Here is a 24,869-nt window from a genome sequence, read left to right on the forward strand (position 1 = left end):
TCTTAAATTACTTACATTGTGCATCAAAACATTACTTTCTGAATGGAAATGAATCAATGCTGAGAACCTCCACCATCGTCCTAGGAAATCTGTTCCATAAAAAGACCATTTTCTCAGTGATTTTATTTTTCCCAGTGGATTGGAGTTAAGTGTACTCCACTTCAAGTGCCCGCTGGTTCTCCTGGTCTACCAAAGGCGGGAAAAGCTTGAGAAGAGCCAAAAGAACTGCAGATGCTGTAAATCAAAAACAAAAACACAAATTGCTGGAAAAGCTCAGCAGGTCGGGCAACATCTATGGGGAAAAATCAAAGTTAACATTTTGGGTCAAGCGACCACTCCTCAGAGGAAGAGTCACCCGATCTAAAATGTTAACTCTGAAATGAGGCTGTAGACTTGCTCGCAAAGCCGGTGTACTTGAGTGCAGATGTTTTGTCACCGTGCTAGATAACATCGTCAGTGCAGTGAAGCATTGGTGTTCTGTCCCACTTGTTGTTTATATGCCTAGGTTTGCTGGGGTGGTTGGCATTACTTCCGGTTCTGTTTTTCAGTGGTTTGCATATTGGATACAGTTCTATGTGTTTGTTGATGGGGTTCTGGGGCAGAACATCAATGCTTCATCGGAGGCACACTGACAATGTTATCTAGCAGGGTGATGAAATGCCTGTAATCAATCAACTGGCTTGGCAAGTGAGTCTACAACCCCATCCACAACTCGAGCAAGAAATCCTCCCAAAAACTTTAACTCTGATTTCTCTCCACAGAATCTGCCAGACCTGCTGAGTTTTTCACAGAATTTCTGCTGTGTCTGTGTCGATGCTTATGTCTATGTCTGACTTTGAGTACGTGGTCTTGCGCTGGTCTACTTTATCAGAGACCTACAAGCAGCAGCAATGCCCTTTCACAGTGTTCCTCTTTCCAGAGAGAACATTCCAAACGCTGCATTCCTCCAATGACAATCCATTCAGTAGTTGCAATATCCTTTCTTTATAATACTTCAGCTGACAAGAGATCACCTTTCAATATATTTTCCAAAAACAACCTGAACAGAATCGATTCAGCAAATTGAAATGAAATAGATATGTAAATACACTAATAGTGGTGATGAATCCAGTATACTTGGAATGGTTGTGGGGGAGAGTGGGCAGAATGCAAGCAAGGTGGAGTGTTAGTAGGGAAAGAATAAATTTAACAGAAGAAATCAATTATTTTGATTTGGTTCAAACATAAAGTATCATGAAGCTTTAATGAAGAAGAGAAAAAGAACTCTCTAACTTTGATGTTCTGAAGCCAAGAACATACTCTTATTACTGCAGAGAGAAGACCAATTTATCTGTAAGTTTATTTGTGTGCCAATCTTAATGCAATGAATCACAAGGCCCAAAATATGATCAGCTTCAGAGTTCAGAACACTAAATAATGAAAGCAAGCATTTATTTATTTAGCAGAACAGGAAAAGCCAAAGGATTCATTTGCCTATCATGGAACCAGCTGTAAAGTTTACTTTTGTTCCAGAACGTAATGTAATATATTAGAAGAAATAAAGATTCTTTCCACTCTCGATATGATGATCTATAACCAGACAGGCACCTGCAGGTCTGAATGAGGGTAGAAAGCAAATAGAAGTTCTCAGAAATGGTTTCAAATGGCCTGGGGAGGTGAGCATAGAATCTCAACACCATCTATGGAGGAACTCTACATTGCAAGTATTACCATTAAAACATGAGCAATTGAAGTTAATGTGCGGGAGCCATGCACGGATGCCACTGAAGCATTATCAATTGTCACGATCATAACACACAACAATGCTCAAGGAATTAACACATATATTTTTACAAGTAGTTAAATCAAGAATAACATGAATAATACTGTGCTAGATTTGTTTGCAATATAAAAGAAGCTGAAATGACTTTTATCTTCAAAATAATTAAGGCATATGTTACCAGCATTTTTTCTTCCCTTAGGAATGTTATCCAAGATTGTTATTCCACTTGCTACATATTTATAAATACACTACTCCATGCTTCAATCATGGACTTTAGTGGGGATTATATATTGTTTACTTTATTTATTCACAGGATGATGGCATGGAATGCCAGGCAGTATTTATTGCCCATTCCTAATTGCAGTTAAGACTCAACCATATTACTGTGGGTCTGGAGGCACATCTCAGCCAAACTGGTTAAGGATGGCACTTTCCTTCCCTCAAGGATATTGGTGAACTGAATGGGTTTTTCCAGACAATCAACAATGGATTCATAGTCATCATCAGCCTCTTTTAATTCCATATATTTATTGAATCCAAATTCCACCATCTCCCTTGGCAGTATTTGACTGGATCCCCAGAACATTATCTGATTCTCTGGATTTACAGCCCTGTGATAATAGCACTAGGCCATTGCCTCCCTCATATGAGGGCAGATGTGCATTGGGCAGGTTTGCTGCCAGGTGGATGAGCCTAAAAATATCCCAATCATATTATTTTACAGCATCACATTTTAACTTGAAACCTCTGAGAGAGGGCCACAATTTGGAGTCCCTGTGAATAAGAATGGCAAACAAGGGGAAAAAAACTAGCAGACATACAATCTAACAACTGAAATTGCTCAGGATAATAAAATGTGAGGCTGGATGAACACAGCAGGCCCAGCAGCATCTCAGGAGCACAAAAGCTGACGTTTCGGGCCTAGACCCTTCATCAGAGAGGGGGATGGGGTGAGGGTTCTGAAATAAATAGGGAGAGAGGGGGAGGCGGACCGAAGATGGAGAGAAAAGAAGATAGGTGGAGAGGAGAGTATAGGTGGGGAGGTAGAGAGGGGATAGGTCAGTCCAGGGAAGACGGACAGGTCAAGGAGGTGGGATGAGGTTAGTAGGTAGGAAATGGAGGTGCGGCTTGGGGTGGGGGGAAGGGATGGGTGAGAGGAAGAACAGGTTAGGAAGGCAGAGACAGGCTGGGCTGGTTTTGGGATGCAGTGGGGGGAGGGGAAGAGCTGGGCTCGTTGTGTGGTGCAGTGGGGGGAGGGGACGAACTGGACTGGTTTTGGGATGTGGTGAGGGAAGGGGAGATTTTGAAGCTGATGAAGTCCACATTGATACCATTGGGCTGCAGGGTTCCCAAGCGGAATATGAGTTGCTGTTCCTGCAACCTTCGGGTGGCATCATTGTGGCACTGCAGGAGGCCCATGATGGACATGTCATCTAAAGAATGGGAGGGAGAGTGGAAATGGTTTGCGACTGGGAGGTGCAGTTGTTTATTGCGAACCGAGCGGAGGTGTTATGCAAAGCGGTCCCCAAGCCTCCGCTTGGTTTCCCCAATGTAGAGGAAGACACACCGGGTACAATGGATGCAGTATACCACATTGGCAGATGTGCAGGTGAACCTCTGCTTAATATGGAAAGTCATCCTGGGGCCTGGGATAGGGGTGAGGGAGGAGGTGTGGGGGCAAGTGTAGCATTTCCTGCAGTTGCAGGGGAAGGTGCCGGGTGTGGTGGGGTTGGAGGGCAGTGTGGAACGAACAAGGGAGTCACGGAGAGAGTGGTCTCTCTGGAAAGCAGACATGGTTGGGGATGGAAAAATGTCTTGGGTGGTGGGGTCGGATTGTAGATGGCGGAAGTGTCGGAGGATGATGCGTTGTATCCGGAGGTTGCTGGGGTGGTGTGTGAGAACGAGGGGGATCCTCTTTGGGCGGCTGTGGCGTGGGCGGGATGTGAGAGATGTGTTGCGGGAAATGCGGGAGACGCGGTCAAGGGCATTCTCGACCACTGTGGGGGGAAAGTTGCGGTCCTTGAAGAACTTGGACATCTGGGATGTGCAGAAGTGGAATGCCCTTGTTCGCTCCAAACTGCCCTCCAACCCCACCACACCCGGCACCTTCCCCTGCAACCGCAGGAAATGCTACACTTGCCCCCACACCTCCTCCCTCACCCCTATCCCAGGCCCCAAGAAGACTTTCCATATTAAGCAGAGGTTCACCTGCACATCTGCCAATGTGGTGTACTGCATCCACTGTACCCGGTGTTGCTTCATCTACATTGGGGAAACCAAGCGGAGGCTTGGGGACCGCTTTGCAGAACACCTCCACTCGGTTCGCAATAAACAACTGCACCTCCCAGTCGCAAACCATTTTCACTCCCCCTCCCATTCTTTAGATGACATGTCCATCATGGGCCTCCTGCAGTGCCACAATGATGCCACTCGAAGGTTGCAGGAACAGCAACTCATATTCCGCTTGGGAACCCTGCAGCCCAATGGTATCAATGTGGACTTCATCAGCTTCAAAATCACCACATCCCAAAACCAGCCCAGTTCGTCCCCTCCCCCCACTGCACCACACAACCAGCCCAGCTCTTCCCCTCCACCCACTGCATCCCAAAAACAGCCCAGCCTGTCTCCCTAACCTGTTCTTCCTCTCACCCATTCCTTCCTTCCACCCCAAGCCGCACCTCCACCTCCTACCTACTAACCTCATCCCACCTCCTTGACCTGTCCGTCTTCCCTGGACTGACCTATCCCCTCCCTACCTCCCCACCTATACTCTCCTCTCCACCTGTCTTCTTTTCCCTCCATCTTCGGTCCGCCTCCCCCTCTCTCCCTATTTATTCCAGAACCCCCACCCCATCTCCCTCTCTGATGAAGGGTCTAGGCCCGAAACGTCAGCTTTTGTGCTCCTGAGATGCTGCTGGGCCTGCTGTGTTCATCCAGCCTCATATTTTATTATCTTGGATTCTCCAGCATCTGCAGTTCCCATTATCAACTGAAATTGCTCTCGTGAAATGTTGGAGCAAAGCGCAATATTGCAGATGGAGCATAGGCTGGAAATTTGCTTTTTAATAACTGTAAAAGCATCAACTCATACATAAATTCATTGTGAACTCAGCTTCTCATTCAATGACATAATGGTAAATAACCAGCGCTGTGATGACAGATTCACGCCTAACCTGTCCCACCATTGAACTAATAATGACAGCCACTCAAATTGCCATCATTTTAAAACCAGCACTATCTATATCAACCCAAATGCTGTGAAAATCAAATTTCCAATTGGCAGCTAAATCTAAACCGAACAAGTCATTAGAGTGCCTGACTTGCATGTACAAAAATGGAAGAACAATTGTAACAAGCCTTATTATTATCTAAGCAACAGAGGTAGAGAGACAGAGAGAGAGAGAGAGAGAGAGAAAGAGAAAAAGAGAGAGTCAGTGCCTGAAATGCGGTCTTAAAGATTTATTTTAAGTGACAGGATTTGGAACTATTCCAGACATGTTAAAAGAAAGAGACGATTGTGCATAACAGTTCTATCATGTTCAAGACGTGATACAATCTCCCCCTTTTTCTCTAACTTGTTCATATATTAAAGATCGACTGGAGGTAATATATTCATGCTGTGTAGGCTGGGGTAATGTCGTAAACAAAACTGTAATGAATTAGTTCTCAGATGGTTTTACAGTGGATGTAAGTTACTTCAATATTTTCCATCAAATGATGACCAGGTTTTAAACATGAGTGGAGATGCTGCTGTATCCAGGCTGGCAGACCACTATTGGATTGCTTTAGTTCAGATTCATGGGGTGAGAAATGGATAATCTTGTACTCTATCAACACAAGCTCTGTTGTGGAGAAATGGAATATTACTTCAATAAAACAAATTTTGTTTCATAATCCAGGCAAAGCAATGGCATTAGAGATTATTAGGTGAGCCCATGAATTTTGATCTCTCAATGGGGTCACATTCAGAGGTGCGTGTGGCAGAAAATTGGCCCCTACCAACCAGTGTGCCATCACTCTATCCCCCTCACCATTTTGGCAGAAACAGAATTAGGGGTGATATCAGGATCACCATAGTGAGTACCAGAGGGACATCAACTAAAGAAGGTTGGAATGGACATTTCCTGTCAGCCTCTAAGTTCCTGCACTTGTAGGAACCAATTTGTATGACTCGATACAGGTAGATGGAAGCAGCTAGGTTGCCCTCCACCCAGTTTAACAGCAAGAACAACCACTTATTGAAAAGTCTTGACCACCCTCAAATATACCCCCACAACCTTGTAGTGCTGAGCTGCCTGCTGAGTGTATGTATTAATGAAAGCGTTATAAATATTGGAGAGGGTGGACAATTTTGGCTGGATGGTTAGCCCATGGGTTACATTAATGGCAACAGATCACCCTGATTCAAACTCTGATCTGGCTGAAGCAGACTCAAGGGCTGCTTCCTTATCCTACACAAAACAAAAGAGTCATGGCACTTTGCCACGGTTTGGCAAATAATCCCCAGACACTTGCCTTTTGACAGAAAATTGGAGAAGAAATGTTGCAAATAGAAGCCCTCCAAATTGAAAGGATTGTTTTCTTTCTTCAATTCCAAAACAGCCTGCTGTATCTCTCAGAGGGAGGACCCACTCTCATTGCATAATGACAAGTGTGGTTAGGGTATACTTTATTATGCGGCTCGATAGTAATGGATTAAAAAGAGTGAGAGAAAGCAGGGCATTACAGCAAGCAACAGGGAACTGGTAAAAAGACTGGCAGTAGGAACAAATTACTGCAGATGCTGGAATCTGCACCAAAAACAACAAATGCTTGGATTTCAGCTCTGATGAAAAGCCAGTCTCAGCTCTGATGAAGAGGTGTCTAGACCCTTTCCCTCTGGATGCTGTCTGACCTGCTGTGATCTCCAGCATTTGTTGTTTTCAGCAAACACTGAAGTAATATGGGTGCTTGTTTCAACAAAGTAATTTCCTGTGGGTTTTGAAAAGTTATATTTGCTTCCAAAATGAATTGATCCAACTGGGTCCCAAGGTTCAACACCATTAGTTGCTTGAAAACATGTGGAAAGGTTATCTCTAATTTCTAGGAATTGGCAGATGGCATGAATTCACGATGGATGAAACAATGCATTCTCAGTGTTAAAGCTCAATGAGATTTTTTTTAATCTATGTGTCAAAATACAAGGCTGATGATGTGTCTTCAATGTAAGGGATGATCATTTTGCTCCCTTTTCCACCCATTCGCTGAAGCAATATTATATCATTTTAGGAAAATCCATTGACCTGAAACTTTGAGTCGAATTTTATAAAGGGATCTAGGATCTCAATGTAAAGCAAGTCCTGAGCTCATGTTTGTGACAGTGAGATCAACTCAGCTCTTTTACAGCAGACACCTCTTCAATTGACTACGTGTGGGACATCACTGAACTCATGATGGCGGTAAGAGGTCTTGGGACACTATGCTAGTGTCTCTATTGTAGGGGGGTGTGCCGTCACAGCTCTGAATGGGTTGATTAGAAAATAATTCAGGATAGCTGGTAGACATCTGATGTTTATGGCCCAGTCAGACAGCCGGCAGCTTAGAAGCCTCATCTGCACCAATGAGAGAGGTGGTTGCTGCTGAACTATGCGGGAGATCTTGGCAGGTGAGATGGTAAGGAACAAAATAACAGTTTAAAAACAACACGATTCCCATTATCAGAAAATTTTCCCTCTGGGAAAATCATTGGGGTGGCAGGGGTCGCTTTGGCTGCCTGCGTGCTCCGTCATTCAGCCTTTGCCCTCATTGGGCTGCCAATGCAGGCCACCTCCATTTAACTGGCTACCTCCCCATTGAGTCATGGTCATTAATTGGGCCTTCAATTATGAACATTTGCTGCCTGTTTCCGAAGTGCAAATGGCCTGTCTCTTCTTAACCCAGCTATCTGTGAATTGTCTCAGCAGTGGGACTGACTCAGACAGCTGACTGTCCCAATTTTCCACATTTAGTATCAATTTCCTCTCACCCACCTCATCCCCTCTCCACACCTCCACCCATACTCTACTTCTCAGGGGCTGGTAAAATCTTGTTTGGCCGTTAACTCTGCTTCTCTCTGCGAGTATGCTTTCAGACTGGCTGATTATTTTGCAGCGTATTCTGTTTTAGTTTCTGTTTTCCAGTATTCACATTACTCAGCCTCTGTGATATTTGCTTGGCACTTGTTCAAATGCAGTCTTAACAGAAGCTTACAAAGTAAAATAAAAGAGTGAGTTTGCACAATCTAAGTGGCTTATCATCTTTCCATTGTAAGAGACTTATAATAATGAGGTTGGTTGTATCTCAAATAAAGTGAAAATTATTATGAATCAAATACTGGGCAGCATTTTTAACAGCCTTTGTGATGACTTTTGGGAACTCTTATTAATACTGTACTGGCTTTTAAAGAATGAGATCAAGTGAAAACAAGATTAAGTAACAGAGCTTGGAGATGAGGATAGTGGCTGTTGATACATTCACAGGCTTTCAAAAACATTTGATAAAGTACTATATAATAGACTTGCTAGCAAAATTAAAGCTCATGGGAGTCCAGAGTCAGGGTGGATACAAAATTGGTTATGGGACTGAAAGTAGAGTGTAGTGATCCAACAAATGTATTCAGAATGGAAGGGACTACACAGTGATGTCCCAAATAAGTAATGCTGTCTTTTTGGAGCACATTAATGATCTGGACTTGGACAGTCAGAGCGTAATTTCCAAATTTTCCATCGACCTAAAACCCACAAATTGTAAAGATTGAGATGGGTAGTTTCAGACCTCAGGAGGTCATAAACTGATTGCTGGAATAAGCAGATACCGGTCATGAATGAAATTTCATGCAAAGCAATGTGAAGCGATACAATATGGAATGTATAGTTTAAGTTGAATAATTTTAAAACTGGCAAGGAATGTGGCAATAGTGAGGCCTGGATACTTAAGCACAGAAATCATTGAAGGTTTAGAAAGTGAGTTTAAAGTGAAAAGCCTTTGGTTTTCTTGTCTTTATAAATAGAAGCATAAGGCTGGATTTTTGTTCTGGGGTCAGCACCTGATATCAGGTGAATTGCTAAATTCCCACCCTGTGTCCCACTGGGCGCCTTTGAACTGGAGGCCAATTAATAGCCAGAATGTGTGCTCACCAACCAATTCAGGATAGCCATCCAGCTCACTCAAAATCCAATAGGAGATCCTCGATGACATTTCGGCTGCCCCACAGTTTGCAATAAGTGTAAGAGAAAGAGAGAGTTCTCAAACAAATGCTTTGATGTTTCTTTAATTACCCCCAACAGCTCTATTACGCCATGCTCATGGAGGAGCAATTCCTGCAGTGAGGGACCAAAGCAGCTGTTAGGGAAAGGATTCCAAGATAATAAAGTGTGAAGCTGGATGAACACAGCAGGCCAAGCAGCATCTCAAGATCACAATAGCTGACATTTCGGGCCTAGACCCTTCATCAGAGAGGGGGATGGAGTGAGGGTTCTGGGATAAATGGGGAGAGAGGGGGAGGCGGACCGAAGATGGAGAGAAAAGAAGATAGGTGGAGAGGAGAGTATAGGCGGGAGGTAGGGAAGGGATAGGTCAGTCCAGGGAAGAATGGTGGGGATGGAAAAATATCTTGGGTGGTGGGGTCAGATTGTAGATGGCTATACTCTCCTCTCCACCTATCTTCTTTTCTCTCCGTCTTTGGTCCGCCTCCCCCTCCCTCCCTATTTATTCCAGAACCCTCACCCCATCCCCCTCTCTGATGAAGGGTCAAGGCCCGAAACGTCAGCTTTTGTGCTCCTGAGATGCTGCTTGGCCTGCTGTGTTCATCCAGCTTCACACTTTATTATCTTGGATTCTCCAGCATCTGCAGTTCCCATTGTCTCAGGGAAAGAATTCCTATTGGGATGAAGCACTGGGCTCTTGTCCTTCCTCTGCTCCAGCCTGCCACTAGGGGACCACTGTTGGCCTTGACTCTGTGTCAGACTCAGTGGAGAGGAGGCACCTGTGAACACACTGCAAACTTCCAGACTGTTTCTGCTGAGGGTTTTTAATAAGCCTTAGAATTAGCAAAGCATGCTACCTTCCAGAGCCACTGGCCACAAAATGCTATGGTAAATGACCAGAATATGGCCCAGTGTTACTTCAAATGCATCCTTCCCCGGCCTGATCTCAGGCATTTAAAAGATCAGCCCCTTATGTATGACCCAAGCCAGTGATGCAAAACGTATAGTTTCCAATCATAGAGTCATAGAGCTGTACAGCATGGAAACAGACCCTTCTGTCCAACTCATCCATGCCAACCAGATATCCTAAATTAATCTACTCCCATTTTCTGGTGTTTGGCACATGTTTCACTAAACCCTTCCTATTTATGTTACCTATCCAGATGTATTTTAAATGTTGCAGTTGTACCCACCTCTACCACTTCCTCTGGCATTTCATTCCATACACGCACCACTCTCTGCATGAAAACGTTGTCCCTCAGGCCCCTTCTTCATCTTTCTTTCCCCTCTCATCTTATACCTATGCCATCTATTTTTTGACTCCCCTACTCTTGAGAAAAGACATTGACCATTCACCCTATCCATGCCCCTCATGATTTTATTAACCTCCACAAGGTCTTGTCTCAACCTCCAATACTCTAGGGAAAATAGCCCCAGCCTATTCAGCCTCTCTCTAAAGCTCAAACTTTCCAGCTCCAGTAGCATCCTTGTAAATCTTTCCTGCGTCCTCTCAAGTTTAATCTTGGACGTCACACATCATGAACAGTAGCAAGGAGTTAGAAAGTGTCAAACGAAGATTTACTGGAAAGTTATTGAAGTATCTGAGTCACAAAGAAAGACTAGAGAAGCTGGGTTGTTCGTCTTGGGACACAAAAGATGAAAGGGGAAATTTATAGATCCACTCCAATTCACGAAGAATTTTGTTAAGAGTAAATAAGGAAAACTTGCTCCCACTGGCGGGAAAGTCATTAAGCAGGACACAACAAGCAGAGGGAAGATACGGAGAACACTTTTGAAAGTTCATTATCATGTTCTGGATTTCAATGCCTTAAAAGATTGGTGGAAGAAGATTCAATAATAGTAAACTGGTAAGTGTACAACACAAGGAGAAAAAGTTGCAGAACTATGGTTACGGGGCAGGGAAGGGAGACTAGCACCTAAAAAGAACTGCGAGAGCCACAGAGCGCTGAATGGTTTCGTGTGTACTAAGATTCCATGATTCTATAAATTTAGAGGTGAGTGTTGCTCAAAATTTTGCAGATTTGATGCAATTAAAGTGCTACTTCTGATTGATGCAGGTGTGTGTTTAGAATAATTGTTTTGATTGTCTCTGAACAAATTTTCAGAGGGATGATAAAGATTATATTTCAATTGGTTAACTTTCATAGTCATTTGCCATCACATGAAAATCAATCCAGTGCATGCTTCATATGGCAGTAAATCTTTAATGTCAGTGGGAGAAAAAAAAACTAAATTGAAGCAGTTATCAAGGCAAATCCAATTCATTTAAGCCAAACTACATAATTTAACTTAAAACATTTTCACTTATTACCCAAGCTGTTATCCTCACAGAGAAAGCTGGATACAGTTGATGCAATTTCTTTAGTATGACAAAATTATACCCATCTGTTTAAAACAAAAAGTCCTTATGTAAAGAGTTTAGAAACATTTCAAAATAAGAAGGTGCTATGTGAATCCATGTCATGGTTTAAGTTAAGGCCGTGGAATCTTTGAAACACACCAAGGGACTGTCATCAACGCTTCATTTCACCCTTCTGCAGCTGGTAGATTTGTTTAGGTGCAATGAAATATTTTCTGAATTCTTGATTGACAGTTTTGTAAAAATATACTCAGATGGGGTTCTTCAAAATATGGCCACCTTTACACTCCAGCATTTACCATCACAGTTTGATGTCACATCCATTGACATGGGTCATTCTCATCATTGAAGAAGATAGAAATGAATCCATTTCAACTAATATCTATTTAGGTAGCTTAGCTGATTGCTGGCAGAGTTTGCAGCATTCCCGGTTGAACGATAAAAGCTCTTTCAAGTGTCTTCCATGCACGCAAGTCAGAAAATTGCCCCCCAAAGTCCTAGTAATTAAAACACTTTGGGACGATGATATCTCCGTAGCATTGTTAGTTATGGTTGTAATGAGAGAGCCATGGTAACTGCCTAATTAGCCAAGGGCAAATAAGAAGTTAAGATCAGTTTTCTCTTTCCTTTTAATTTCCTTTCTAAAAGCAGTTACACACACGTATATTTCATTAGACAATTTACACTGTACAGTCACACAAAATGGCCAGTCAAGACAAAACCTTGTGCTTTTCATTGGAGTTAAATTGCAGGAACTAATTATTTAAAAACAACAAAGCATTTAAAACTGTATTGAGGCATTAGAATTATAAAACAAATGATGTTTCATTTTCAGGTTTATGACGTACTTTATCGAATAAACATCAATGGTACCATCAAAGAAAGTTTAATGAAGATTGATGCGGTAAACAGCTTTGAGACATTCAGAACCGGAAATGGTAGTGAAGAATCTGTAGAAATTCATGATTTTAAAAGTGTGAGTCAATTCTTTTTTAATATTTCGCTTTCTTCCAATTGTCTTCAGCCCATTAGTAAAAGCAAGCAGGTAATTAATGTCCAAATATGGGAATTGAACACTTTAATGTAAGTAATCGTAATCCATTTAATCATGTGAAAATGTCTTTTTTTCCTTTTGGAATCTGCCAAATAACAAAGTAACGTGCTCAGTTTCAATGGAGAGCAGCAGTGATGTATTCTGCCATTGAGTATACAAGTGAGGTAAAACATGGAATTCAAACAGCACTTAGACATTTTAGAAAATATATAAATATATATTGTGGTGTAAACAGAATATCAATTAAATATTCCCAACCTCACATTGACAACCTGCTTGTGATGTAAGCTGCCAGGTGACCCATTTTATCTTTAGAGTAATCAGCAATTCTTCACTGATATCTGTTATGTATCTACTTTGGGCTTTGTCAAATAAGTTTGATAGATTATATGAAAATTTCCAGCACAGACCTATAAAGTTGCAGCTCCAATAATTGACTAATAACACTTGCTTATTAATTCAGCACCAGGTTAAATAGAGAAATGTAACAAAGTTGGAGCGAGGCACATCAACTACATTCCAGTTAAAGGCCCTTTCTTTCATTATGAAACTGCAAGAAAATAAATAGACATCAAAACTGGTGAAATGTCAGGAGTTTGCAACAATAGGCCAATGCTCAGCATCTTTTTAAACTTCTCAGAAACAGATGTTCTTAATATTTATAAGTATCTTCCATTCAGATCTTACTTGGCTTTAAAGAGCTTTGCAAATGTAGAGATTTAAAAGTAAAAGAAAAGAGAGTGTGCTTTAGTTTTGTATTCCCCTTCCCTTGGGTAAAGACATTGGCAATTCACCCTATCCATGCCTCTCATGATTTTCTAAACCTCTATAAGGTCACCACTCAGCCTCCAACATTCTGGGGAAAATAGCCCCAGCCTGTTCAGCCTCTCCTGACAGTTCAAACCCTCCAAAACCAGTAACATCCTCGTCAAACTTTTTATGAACGCTTTCAAGTTTAACAACATCTTTCCTATAGCAAGGAGACCATAATTGAGAGCAGTATTTTAAAAGTCTCTTCACCAATGTCCTGTACAGCCATAAGATGGCATCCCAACTCCTATACTCAATACACTAACCAATGAAGGCAAGCATACCAAACACCTTCTTCACTTCCCGGTCTACCTATGACCCCTGGAAATAGGCACCTGCACCCCAGGTCTCTTTGTTAGGCAACATTCCCTAAGACCCTACCATTAACAGGTTGACAGGGCTGTTAAGAAGGCATACAGTGTTTTAGCTTTTATTAATAGAGGGATCGAATTCCGGAACCAAGGGGTTATGGTGAAGCTGTACAAAACTCCGTTACAGCCGCACTTGGAGTATTGTGTACAGTTCTGGTCACCGCATTATAAGAAGAATGTGGAAGCTTTGGAAAGGGTGCAGAGGAGATTTACTAGGATGTTGCCTGGTATGGAGGGAAGGTCTTACGAGGAAAGGCTAAGGGACTTGAGGCTGTTTTCATTAGAGAGAAGAAGGTTGAGAGGTGACTTAATTGAAACATATAAAATAATCAGAGGCTTAGATAGGGTGGATAGGGAGAGCCTTTTTCCGAGGATGGTGATGGCGAACACGAGGGGGCATAGCTTTAAACTGAGGGGTGAAAGATATAGGACAGATGTCAGAGGTAGTTTCTTTACTCAGAGAGTAGTAAGGGTATGGAACGCTTTGCCAGCAACGGTAGTAGATTTGCCAACTTTAGGTACATTTAAGTCGTCATTGGATAAGCATATGGACGTACATGGAATAGTGTAGGTTAGATGGGCTTGAGATCGGTATGACAGGTCGGCACAACATCGAGGGCCGAAGGGCCTGTACTGTGCTATAATATTCTATGTTCTATGTTCTGTTAACTGTATAAGCCCTGCCCTGGTTTGCCTTATCAAAATGCAATACCTGGCATTTATCTAAATTAAATTCCATCTGCCACTCCTCGGCCCATCAGCCCATGTGTCTCAGGGCCTGTTATACTTTGAGATTTCAACTGGTTCCAATGGCTCACCAAAACACTTTCATCCCTACACAGTGAAAGAACGACAGACTAAAATACATTCTGTGATCTTATACAGCAAGCCATCATAACTAGATGATTGGGGTTGAGCTTCTGCTGCCCCATCACTGTTCCCATATCCCTCAAGCAGAGCTTCCCTGATGGGGGAGAGAGATAAACTCACGAAATTACCTCTGAAATGAAAGTTTTTTGAATGTTAAACAGCAAAAATGCTCGGCGTCCTCGGCAGCTCAGACAGCATCAGTGGAAGTAGAAGTGCATCTCTTTGGTGACTGTTAGATCTAAGAGTTCTCAGGGATGTTTTCATACAAGGCAGGGCCTAGGCAAGCCAAGGACAAATGAATAGCTCTGTAATAGGATGGAAGGTGGGGAGGTTAAACTACAAATGCAATGATGGTATGAAAAAAATGGGACAAGTTAAAAAAAAGGATGAAAATTTCAAAGGGTTTTGGCTTTCTCCCCTCCCATACTCTGGCTAAAATGTGGGTCTGAGTTCAATCAACAAAGAAAAAATCCACTCCACTGTATTCAATGTGCTGTGAGCAACATGAACAGGTCAGATGTGAGACTTTGGCCACTGGCTAGGCAGGAGGCCCTGCCAGCTCGGGCCACGAAGCAATCCGATTGGTGAGAAACTCCTGGTAGTGGCTGACTGCGATCCTGCCTGCTGTCACGGCAGCCTTATATCCCAGACTGAGTGAGGTCATGGGGGTGTTGGGCAGGAAGGATTTGACACCCTGGGGAGGAGCGTCAGAAAGGGTCTGGGGGCAATGTTTTTTAAAGCACAGATAGGTCGGGAATGCGATCACATCGGGCACTGTTCTTACACTCCCAGTCCGACAATGGGGCATGAACTTGAAATGAAAATGCAAATTGCCTAATTCACCAGGAGATGTGCTCAGCACACAATTATCCTGGGCATCTGCAGGAACCAGGACTTACTTGTCTGATATCAAGTGCAAAAGCAGGTGCCAGTCAGCTTGCAGACAGATGCTACCATGTCAACTGGCTGCATCTTGAAATGGAACATAGTGGAAATCAGCTGTGAGATCAAGGCTACAGGGAAAAATCACAGGCATCAGTCCTATTTCTATTTTTAGGTCCCTTATTCCCACCTGACACTGACCCTTTCTTTCATAATTGGGAACATACGTTTTATATTTCCATGGGATCTTATTGAGTTATTCTTGAGACCGTATGTTTTGGAGTTACATTTTTATATTCAGGGGCTTTTTTGTTTAATTTCACTAATTCATTTATCAAGTGATGCAGTCACACAGTAACAGCACTTTCTGTGTTTATGCTGATATACAGGATATTTGGATTCACAAAGAAACAAACCTAGTAGAATATAGCAGTACCCTCAATAATCACCAACTCTCCATCAAATTTAAAACCAAAGCACACAGCAAAATCATTAATTTGTTTGACCCCCCAGTATTCACATTGACATAAGGTAACAGGGATAAGTTGGCATCAAACTTTTTTTTTCAAAATAAAACTGATACACTTCGAGAGACAAAAAGCCATCACCCTAAACACAAATTCCAAAGGACTGGTGAGGACACAGCCAATATATTTTAATTGCTTTTGCACAAAGCTAAAATATTTTAAGCAGACAATTTCTACTCTGTCCACTGCACTGCAGAGCTCAATCTCATCATTTAATCTAATAATTGACACAAAGTTCATCATAATAGCATCCACTACAATTCCTCCCTACCACCCCTTCAAATATATATATATAGCCTGAAGTGAGGAATTCCATTTTTATTTGCGATTAATTCATTCCTCATATGAATTACAGTTTCCTGGATCCTAGATGATAAATTATGTTAACAGGTTTCAACTGTTCATTCTCTTCTTCAGCCTCCCTCTCCACATACTCTCAGTCTGCAGCTTGACTGTCCTTCTCTCTCTCCATCATCTTGCGGCCTCCCTCCCATTACATCTTCCATTCCCCTTGCAGGTACACTCTTTTTCTTCTTCTCACAGCCTCCCTTTATGTCTCTCTGACCTGCAGCCTTGCTTTCTCCCCAAACTGCAGCTTATCTCTCTTTCCCTACAGCCTCCTTCTCTTCCCCCACCTCAGCCTCCTACTCTCTCTGATCTCAAGCCATCCTTGGTACCTCACTGTACGCCCTCACTTTAGTTGCCTCTGTCTCTTTCGCCCTACTCGCACTCAAGGTTCTCTCTGTCTCTTTCTCCTTACCCTTGCAGCCTCTACCACACTACTGACGGCTATAACTCCATCTGTCTTCCCCACACAAAGCATCGCGCTCTCTCTTCTGCCCTCCAGCCCTGAAACCTACCCCACCCAGCTCTTCCACCCCACCCCTGAAGTCTTTCCCCTTTTTCTCTCTTCTCCCAAACCCCTCTTCCTTTCTCTTTCTCTCAATCTCTGCAACCTACCCGCTGTCTCTATCTTACCAATCCTCCCAATACCTGTAGCCTTCCCGCTCTGTCTCTTCCCATTCTGCCAGGCAACTTGTGTCCCCTGGCTCTTTTTAATTTTCCGGCCCATGGCAATGTACGCGTCTTCGGCCGGGCCCCATTTCCAAGCTCCTGCTCCAGACCCAGTCCTGCTTCTCCAGACCCACTTCCTCAGCTCCCAGCCCCAGCCCCACCCCCACCCCCATCCCCATCCCCATCCTCGCCTCAGCTCTCCAACCTGCATAGCTTGGGCCCTGTGACCCCACCTTGCTACCACATACTGGCTGTTTCCCCAATCGCAGGCCTGCTCTGTCCCGCATTTGCTGAAGATTGGTCCAGTAGGACACCACCAGCCTCAGGCATGTGAGAGAACCAGCCAGTGATTGTAAAAGCTACTCATCAAGCATTCTGAACACTCATGATTACATTTTCCCAGGGGTTTTCTGGGGCAAATTTGCCATCTGTTCCCAGATATCATGTGTGCAGCCACGTGATCAATGAACCTGGTCCTCCAAGAGCACAGGCCGCGGTGATTAAGCACTGTGCAACTCATTGTCCCAGGCCTTGCAGAGACAAGAAGGGTAGGGGTTACTTCTAAAAACCAAAGGGCTGCACAGTGAACCCAACAACGGTGCACAAACACGCACACCCCAGGTTATTCTGACCTGTCGGAAAAACATTCGAGGATTTCAATATGGGACTGGAAGGCCCTTTAGCGAGTTCCTGAAGAAGTCTGAAGGGGCCATAAATTGGCGGTGAGCAGGCTTCCCATTTCGTTTGTCTTTTGCCAGCCCTTTGAAAACTCAAAATATTTCTGGAGACGGTGCGACGCAGGACCATGACTTTTAATTCACCCTTGCAATGAACTTCAGTCCTCTTTTCACTGGTGCTGCATTTTCTGTTTTATTTTGGGTTTCCAACATCCACTTTGTTTTGCATCCATAATACCTTCTTCATTTGAGCTCCGTGATTTATGTCTCAGGAATCTATCACTACCTGTCCCATCATGTTTCTTGTAATGATGTGGAAATTGGGTTTGCCATTAATGAAGGCTATGAGGATTGAAACATTTCAACTTAGAATCTCTACAGTGTGGAAGCAGGCCAGTCAGCCCAGTGAATCCACATCAACCCTCTGAAGAGCATTCCGCCTAGCTCCACCACTACCTCCCTATCCCCATAACCTTGCATTTCCCATGGCTAAGTTGCCTAACCTGCACATCTTTGGACTGGGGGAGGTTACTAGAACACCCAGAGGAAATCCACGTAGACACAGGGAGAATGTGCAAACTTCACAGACAGTTGCCCGAGGATGGAATCGAACCTGGGTCCCTGGCGCCATGAGGCAGCAGTACTAATCACTGAGCCAACGTGCCACAGTCAACACATGAAAATTACTTTCTGCAATATCTCCCTTCTCCCGATAATGACATTTGCAATATCATTTGCCAACCCTTGCTACTTTCATCTCTAAAGCTTAATAACAATTATGTCAACATTTCTCTATCTTAATAAACTGTATTTTTTATGTGCATATGTTTTTATACAATTTTGCCTCTCATGACTGCATGGCCAGTGTTCCCACTTTAAATGCCTTGCCCTGTGCTTCCCTTTATATGATGTATCTTTCTTCTGACCTGCTACCAACTCTTCCAAATGATATGAATATTTCTGTTCTTTTCTGTTCAGGTAACTGTCCTTCCCCAGCAAAAATATGCTGCCACCTCTGTAACAGTGCTCAATAGCTCTTGCAGAGCTTCTTCAGTGAAGCTAGCTACAAACAATTACAAACATGCCAGACCTCCCATTCTGCACTTCACAGCTAGGTTCATAGTCTTTGTTGCAGTCAGCGTTGAGAGACTTCTGAGCTGCTTTCAAAAGCATGAAAAACAGTCTCACCACAGCCACTATACTTTCTTTCCACCGTTGAGCATTCGTATCTCTCCAGTAGGACCCAGGAAATCTATTGGCTAAGTACTACTGTTAACTCGTACATTAAAATGTGCAGATTAAAACATGTTTCATTTTTATTGAATAATAAACGCTTAATAATGTTCATTTTACATTGGCTCCACACATTCTGCTGATGTTGCATACTGTCTGTGGATGGAGAGACAAGGAATTCTATTTCAGCTTTTAGAGGGAGCACAAACATCTGTACTGGTTCTCCAAGGTCCATACAATTATGTCTGACTAATTGCAATAAGCCTTACGTAATGTAGATACTCTGTGGTTCTATATCCTCTACCAATAATAGGCCTAAGCCAAAGCAAAGACAAGGGAGGATCGATGGCAGTGTGCTACCTCATATAATCCTTACTCTGACCACATACTGATAGACATGCCAACAGTGGTCACTTGGGAGCACTGAAGATTTTAGTTTGAATGGCACTGAATGAGCATGTTGCTTGCCACGATGTTTTTGTTTCACTGTTATCATATTCTTCCTATATTTCACATAATTGTGCCAAATATTGTGTCAAATTTATCGTCCGTAACAGCTGGATGGAGAGGAAAGGTGTGTGTGGCATTGGAAGCTGCAGGCATTGGCCTACATTTATGTTTGGCTAATTTGAAAAGAAACTATTACTGTCACTGATGGTTTGATTTTTTTTATTTTGTTTTACAGACGTTTGATTTTTTTTATTTTGTTTTACAAACACAGCACGTCTGTAAAGCCTAAAGAACAAATTATCTTTTTTTAGGGACTAACAGGGATATGGTTCGCTGGAGGAGAAAAATGCTACATCAAAAGACAAAATAAAATTATTCTTCCCAATACCGCACCTATCAAGAATGATGAAGAATTGATTGGTCTGGTATGTATGAAGAGCTTCTAGTTTCTAAACTATTTCCTATGATGTTCAATACCTATTTAACTCTTTCAGACTGTGTGTCTAGGAGGTATTTTTTTTAAAAAAACCTTTATTCAAGAATTTCTCTCAATTATTTTGCCACCATTTCACTACGGCTGGAGATCTTTTACTGCTGGTGGATTTTGACAACCAAATCTACTGAAAGATGACAAACTTCAGCAATCAAAGGAGGAGTTGTGCAACACTTCTGAATGTGGCAGGTTTAATGGCAAAAGATGTTCAAAATTGCTGAGCTGATCATCATTACTGTAACTATGCAATGGGGAGCATCACCAAATCCCACACAGATGTAGCCCAATGAAAACAAATTGTTACCAAGACAACCACATTAATTCTTTCCCACCAGTTCTGAGCTGGCTAATAATGGTCATATGCACGCAGGTCTGGACACTTTATGATTTTCACTCATTTGGGATTTATAAATACTGTCCCAGTATGATTGGATTTTGAAGTGTATATCTTTGCTGCTTCTATCTATTCCAGAGACAAACAAATAAAATACATGAAGTGGAATAATTTGCTCTAGTGGAAAAGTTTAAGACTAATTGTTTAAGACTAATGTGAAAAGACATTGTTGAGACAAGTGAGTTTTACTTCATTCTGGATCAGACTTTAACCTATGATTAAGCTGATGCCCGACTGTTGAAAATTGTGTTGACATCTTTCACAGAAATAATTTTGTTAAGCGAGTATTATTTTGATGGCCCACACATTTCATATAGAAAGAAAACTTCGGACAGAATGCATTACTACACATGGTGCACAAGTGGAGGGTCTTTACAACTTGCAGCTTTGTAATCCACTTTGATATAAGACAGGAGAAAAGTACATTGCTTCCGACCGTGGAAAGAATATAGCTTTGTTTTTAAATTTACAAATTGCTGTTTCTAGATTTACACACCCACCTCAAATTTGTTTTACCTGGATTAATTTTTTGTACTTGATATTTCATTTGTGTTTTTTGCTTGTTATAATTTCCTTTAAACTCTCTGTGTGCTCTAAGTACCTCTTTCTTTTGACATTTCAAATAATAACCTCATCCTTAATGTCAAGGCTGCCATGGAGAGGATGAGTCTAATGCTACTTTGCTTGTTGCAGTTTGACTGAGAACTAAGGTTTGTTATCAGACTACATCTACTCACTGCTTCTTCCAAAGGACCTCCAAATTGAACATGGGGCCCCCTGCATGCGTACTGGACACATGCACCCAACATTCACAGACATTGGCATCTGACATGGGCCTGTCTTGAAGAACCCTCATGACCCTTCTCGAATCCACTTACAGTACACGACTATACTTTGTTTTTTTTTTACTCGTTTTTGGAATGAGGACGTCACTGCTAGGCAGCATTTATTGCTCAGCCCCAGTTGCCCCAGAGGGCAGTTTAGAGTCAAGCACATTGCAATGGGTCTGGAGCCACATATAGGCCAGACCAGGTAAGGATGGCAGATTTCCTTCCCTTTAGTGAACCAGATAGGTTTTTACAACAATCAACAACAGCTTCATCGTCATCATTAGATTCGTAATTCCACATATGTTATTGAATTCAAATTCCATCATCTGACATGGTGGGATTCAAATCCAGGTCCCCAGAACATTATCTTGGGATCTGGTCTCTGGATTAATAGCCCAGTGATAACCTCCCTTCAATGCTGCAGCTCAGGCACTACCAACAACTCTCATTATAACACTGCTGCAAGGACACTGTGCAGTCAGAAACATATGCCCAGCTCATGCACTGAGCCATTTTGCATCTCAGGGCTCTTCATTGTTGTCATTGTGCTCACTCATTCTGAGTCTACCTGGATGCCCACAGCATCCCTGCTTGGCATTACCTTGTCTTCTTTTATTGTGTTTTGGACCGTCAGCCAATGATGCTAAGCTCACATTAGTCTGTCTTGCCTTTGTATTTAAAAGAGACAAAATGCCGTGAAGTTTGTCATGGTTGTCAGCAGGCCTCAGTCAAGCCTTTACTCAGGGGGTCTCAACGCAATATGTCGATGGCATCCTTGGGGCTTGGACACAGTCAGTCAGCTGCTTGAGGCAATTGAAGTCAGGATCCTCTCCTCATAAAGGGTGAGGAGCTGAATGCCAAGTAGTACACCACTTGTTTCGAGAGATGCAAGTATTAGGGGAGATGACAGTGGGTGGCACAGCTGTTGGCGCAGGGCTGGGTGGCGGTCAGTGTACCAAATTTGCTATTGACAGTTCAGAGGGCACACTGGGTTGGTAGTGTCCAGAGTTCGGTAAGTGATAGCGGGTGAGGGAAATTGTTGCAGGCAATGGCGAGAATGGTAGAGCATGGGCTTTGGTGGAAATTGGGAAAGTAGCAGAGACAGGGCAAATACAAGGTATTGGCGACAAGATGGTGACAGTATTGCTGGATGACTGGGGAAGTTCACTGACCTTCATTTTACATTGCTGTGAATTCCTACCTACAGCTGGGACTTCACTGAGCCAGTGGCAACCTCAGACCAGGCTGACACACAGCCTGGTGTTGTGGCCTCCACTGCTGGTCCTGGAGGATGAGGACATTCCATGTCTGCACCAGCCCATCCAGCAACACCTCTTGATCTCTAGCTACACAGCAGGGTGTTAATTTACCCCCTATCCACCGCACCCGGGACAGAAATCAGGAACTGTTCAGGGCAGCTGTGGAATGCCCATATGCAAAAGAGTCAAAATCACGGCATAATTGCAAGAAATGCTGGCCTTTTGGTAGATACCAAATCTGGTGAGTGGCATGTTGTTCTCAGAGCAGTGCATGGTAAGGTGGGGTTAGAATTCGATAAAAGGGATAGCAAAGGGTAATCTGAATAGATAATGAAGCACATTTGGTACGATACCATGAAAAAAACTTCCAAAAATATGCCAAACTCACACTTAGCCAAAAAGAAAGTAAGTTTCAGCCCTTTGAGGCGTAAGTAGGAAGGGTTCGGATTTTTTAAATCTAAATGTGAGGTGATCAACCTGTACAAAATAAATTTGAAAAATGGTTTTTGTTTATGGCCAGAAGTCAGGGTTCAATTTTTATATGAGATTGATCATTACTCAACCATATATGGTACTTTAAGTATTCCAGTTTTCCTAATATCTCATCTCATTAATAGTTCTTATCTCATTTAGTATAATTGTAACTTCCTTGTTTGCCATTGCCATGGCAAATTTCTCTTCTATCCAGAATACCAATGCAAAGTATATATTTGTATTTTTCTTTCAATTACACAGATTTTTATTTACATCTCTGTGCTGCTTTTTTCACCCTTTATCACCCAGCAAGCAACACATTGAATGCTCACATAGCTCAGTGCAGTCATGCACAGTATTCCCTGTGGATGCTCACTCACTGGCAAAATTCTGCATACACGCAAAAAATTATCATTACTCAACGCGCATCTGCTCTGTACTAATGAATAAAAGTAATGGAACCACCGTTCTCTCTCCCCTTGCCCCTCCTGAAATTATTGCATTTCAGTTGACCCCCACCTTGCATTCACTTGACAGGACTCCATTATTCATTCCTGTTACTTTAATGATGATTATTCAAAATTTTCCCATTCTAAAATGCTCACTGATGACAATTTTGATCTGGGGAAAAAAGAATGCGTTTCATTTTCTCTGTGTAGGTGTGGAAGGTGCTAGGAATTTCCCATCTGTAGTCATTAAAATGGCAAAATAAGATACTTCTTGGAAATTTTGACAACTGTTATTTCATCCCTATATGGATATAAAGCTTCAGAGAATATTCAACAGTGATGAATAATTTGTTATTATTTTTTGCTAATCACCACATATTATTTCTGACTATATCATTAAAATTCTGGAAAGGGAAAATCAGGAACCTTTTGAGATTTTGTCTGCTAGGGAGTTTTTGCATCTTCCCTTGTGATCTGAGCTTGGGGATAAATTATTAAGTTTAAGTGTATACAAGTGCAAATAGTAACATGATACATTTTGAGATTTTTAATCCTTTTTCGCATCATTGAAAAGGATTTAAAAAGTGAGTCGTGTTTAAAGGTAGTGACTTTTAAAAAAGTGAGTTGACAGAGGATTAAAATGAACCCAACATCAATTATGTACATTGAATCCCTGCAGACAGGTCAGCTTGCAAAAGGTCATTGCTTGGAGTCTGCTGCACACTTAGAACATGGATAGTTGACCCATTCCAGGTTCATTAGCCTACACAGCATCTATTCATTTTGAGAACAGCAGCAGATGTTTTACTTAAACCCATACCCCAAGGGAGAAGGAGAAGTAGCCAGTTTTATCGATGTGTCTGCTCCAGGATCATTAATGGAGAGGAATTCATTGTCACAGCCATCCGCCTTGCCGGCAATGCATAAAGTTATTCATGGTCAGTCAGGTTTTACTCAACAGAATGCAAGATGTATATATGTGATGCAAAACATGAAACAAAAATGTTGGAGAACAGTGTTGGAGTTTGTGGTTGCACTTCATTCCAGGCAACTTCCAAAATCGAAACAAAAAGCAATAAGAAACATGCTTCTTTGAAATTTTTTAACACAGTTTTCAAAGGGAGAAGTAAGGTTTTGTTAAGCAAGGAGACTTTCTTTGACCATTAATTAACACAAAATAAAGCAATTCAATGCTTTTCATCATGTCAAATCTCACCCAATGTTCTCGTCAACCTTCAACTAGAGGGTATACTATCCTGTGTAAATCACAAGGAAGACTTATTGTCACAAGCCTGAGTTATGCTATTGCAACATTTGATCTTAAGCAGCACAGGCACATGGGTTGTTTGTTTTTTTACACGAGTGTGACAATTCCACGGCAGCTCATGGAATATTCAAAGTGGACTCAAAATGTGTATCTTATTTTCAGTACTGATCTTCTTTATAACTTACAAATAAGGGCTCAAATGTTAGCAGAAAGGTAAAGGTCTAATCGATCCACCCAGTGCATCCCACACAGTTGAGATGATTTGAGTATCACAATTAGTACCAAGGCTGGAAAGGCACCGCAGATCAGACAGTATCCGAGGAGCAGGTAAGTCAATGTTTTGGGCTGAAACCCTTCATCTAGACTGAGGAGGGGGAGGGGAGCCCAAAAATAAATAGAAGGAGGGGCTTTGGGGCTGGGGGAAGGATAGGAGAGATGGTTATAGGTGGC

General features: G+C 42.3%; 1 protein-coding gene across 1 annotated transcript in view; it reads left to right on the plus strand.

Annotated features, from left to right (window-relative positions):
- The window catches only part of tnmd (tenomodulin), a 171,873-nt gene that overhangs the window by 88,794 nt on the left and 58,210 nt on the right, over nt 1–24,869 (plus strand). Inside the window, exons 3-4 of the mRNA XM_048544024.2 lie at nt 12,201–12,341; nt 19,565–19,678. Coding sequence (XP_048399981.2) covers nt 12,201–12,341; nt 19,565–19,678 — 255 coding nt within the window. The remainder of the gene's footprint in view (nt 1–12,200; nt 12,342–19,564; nt 19,679–24,869) is intronic.

Source organism: Stegostoma tigrinum, chromosome 15 (assembly GCF_030684315.1).
Source record: "Stegostoma tigrinum isolate sSteTig4 chromosome 15, sSteTig4.hap1, whole genome shotgun sequence".
NCBI lineage: Eukaryota > Metazoa > Chordata > Chondrichthyes > Orectolobiformes > Stegostomatidae > Stegostoma > Stegostoma tigrinum.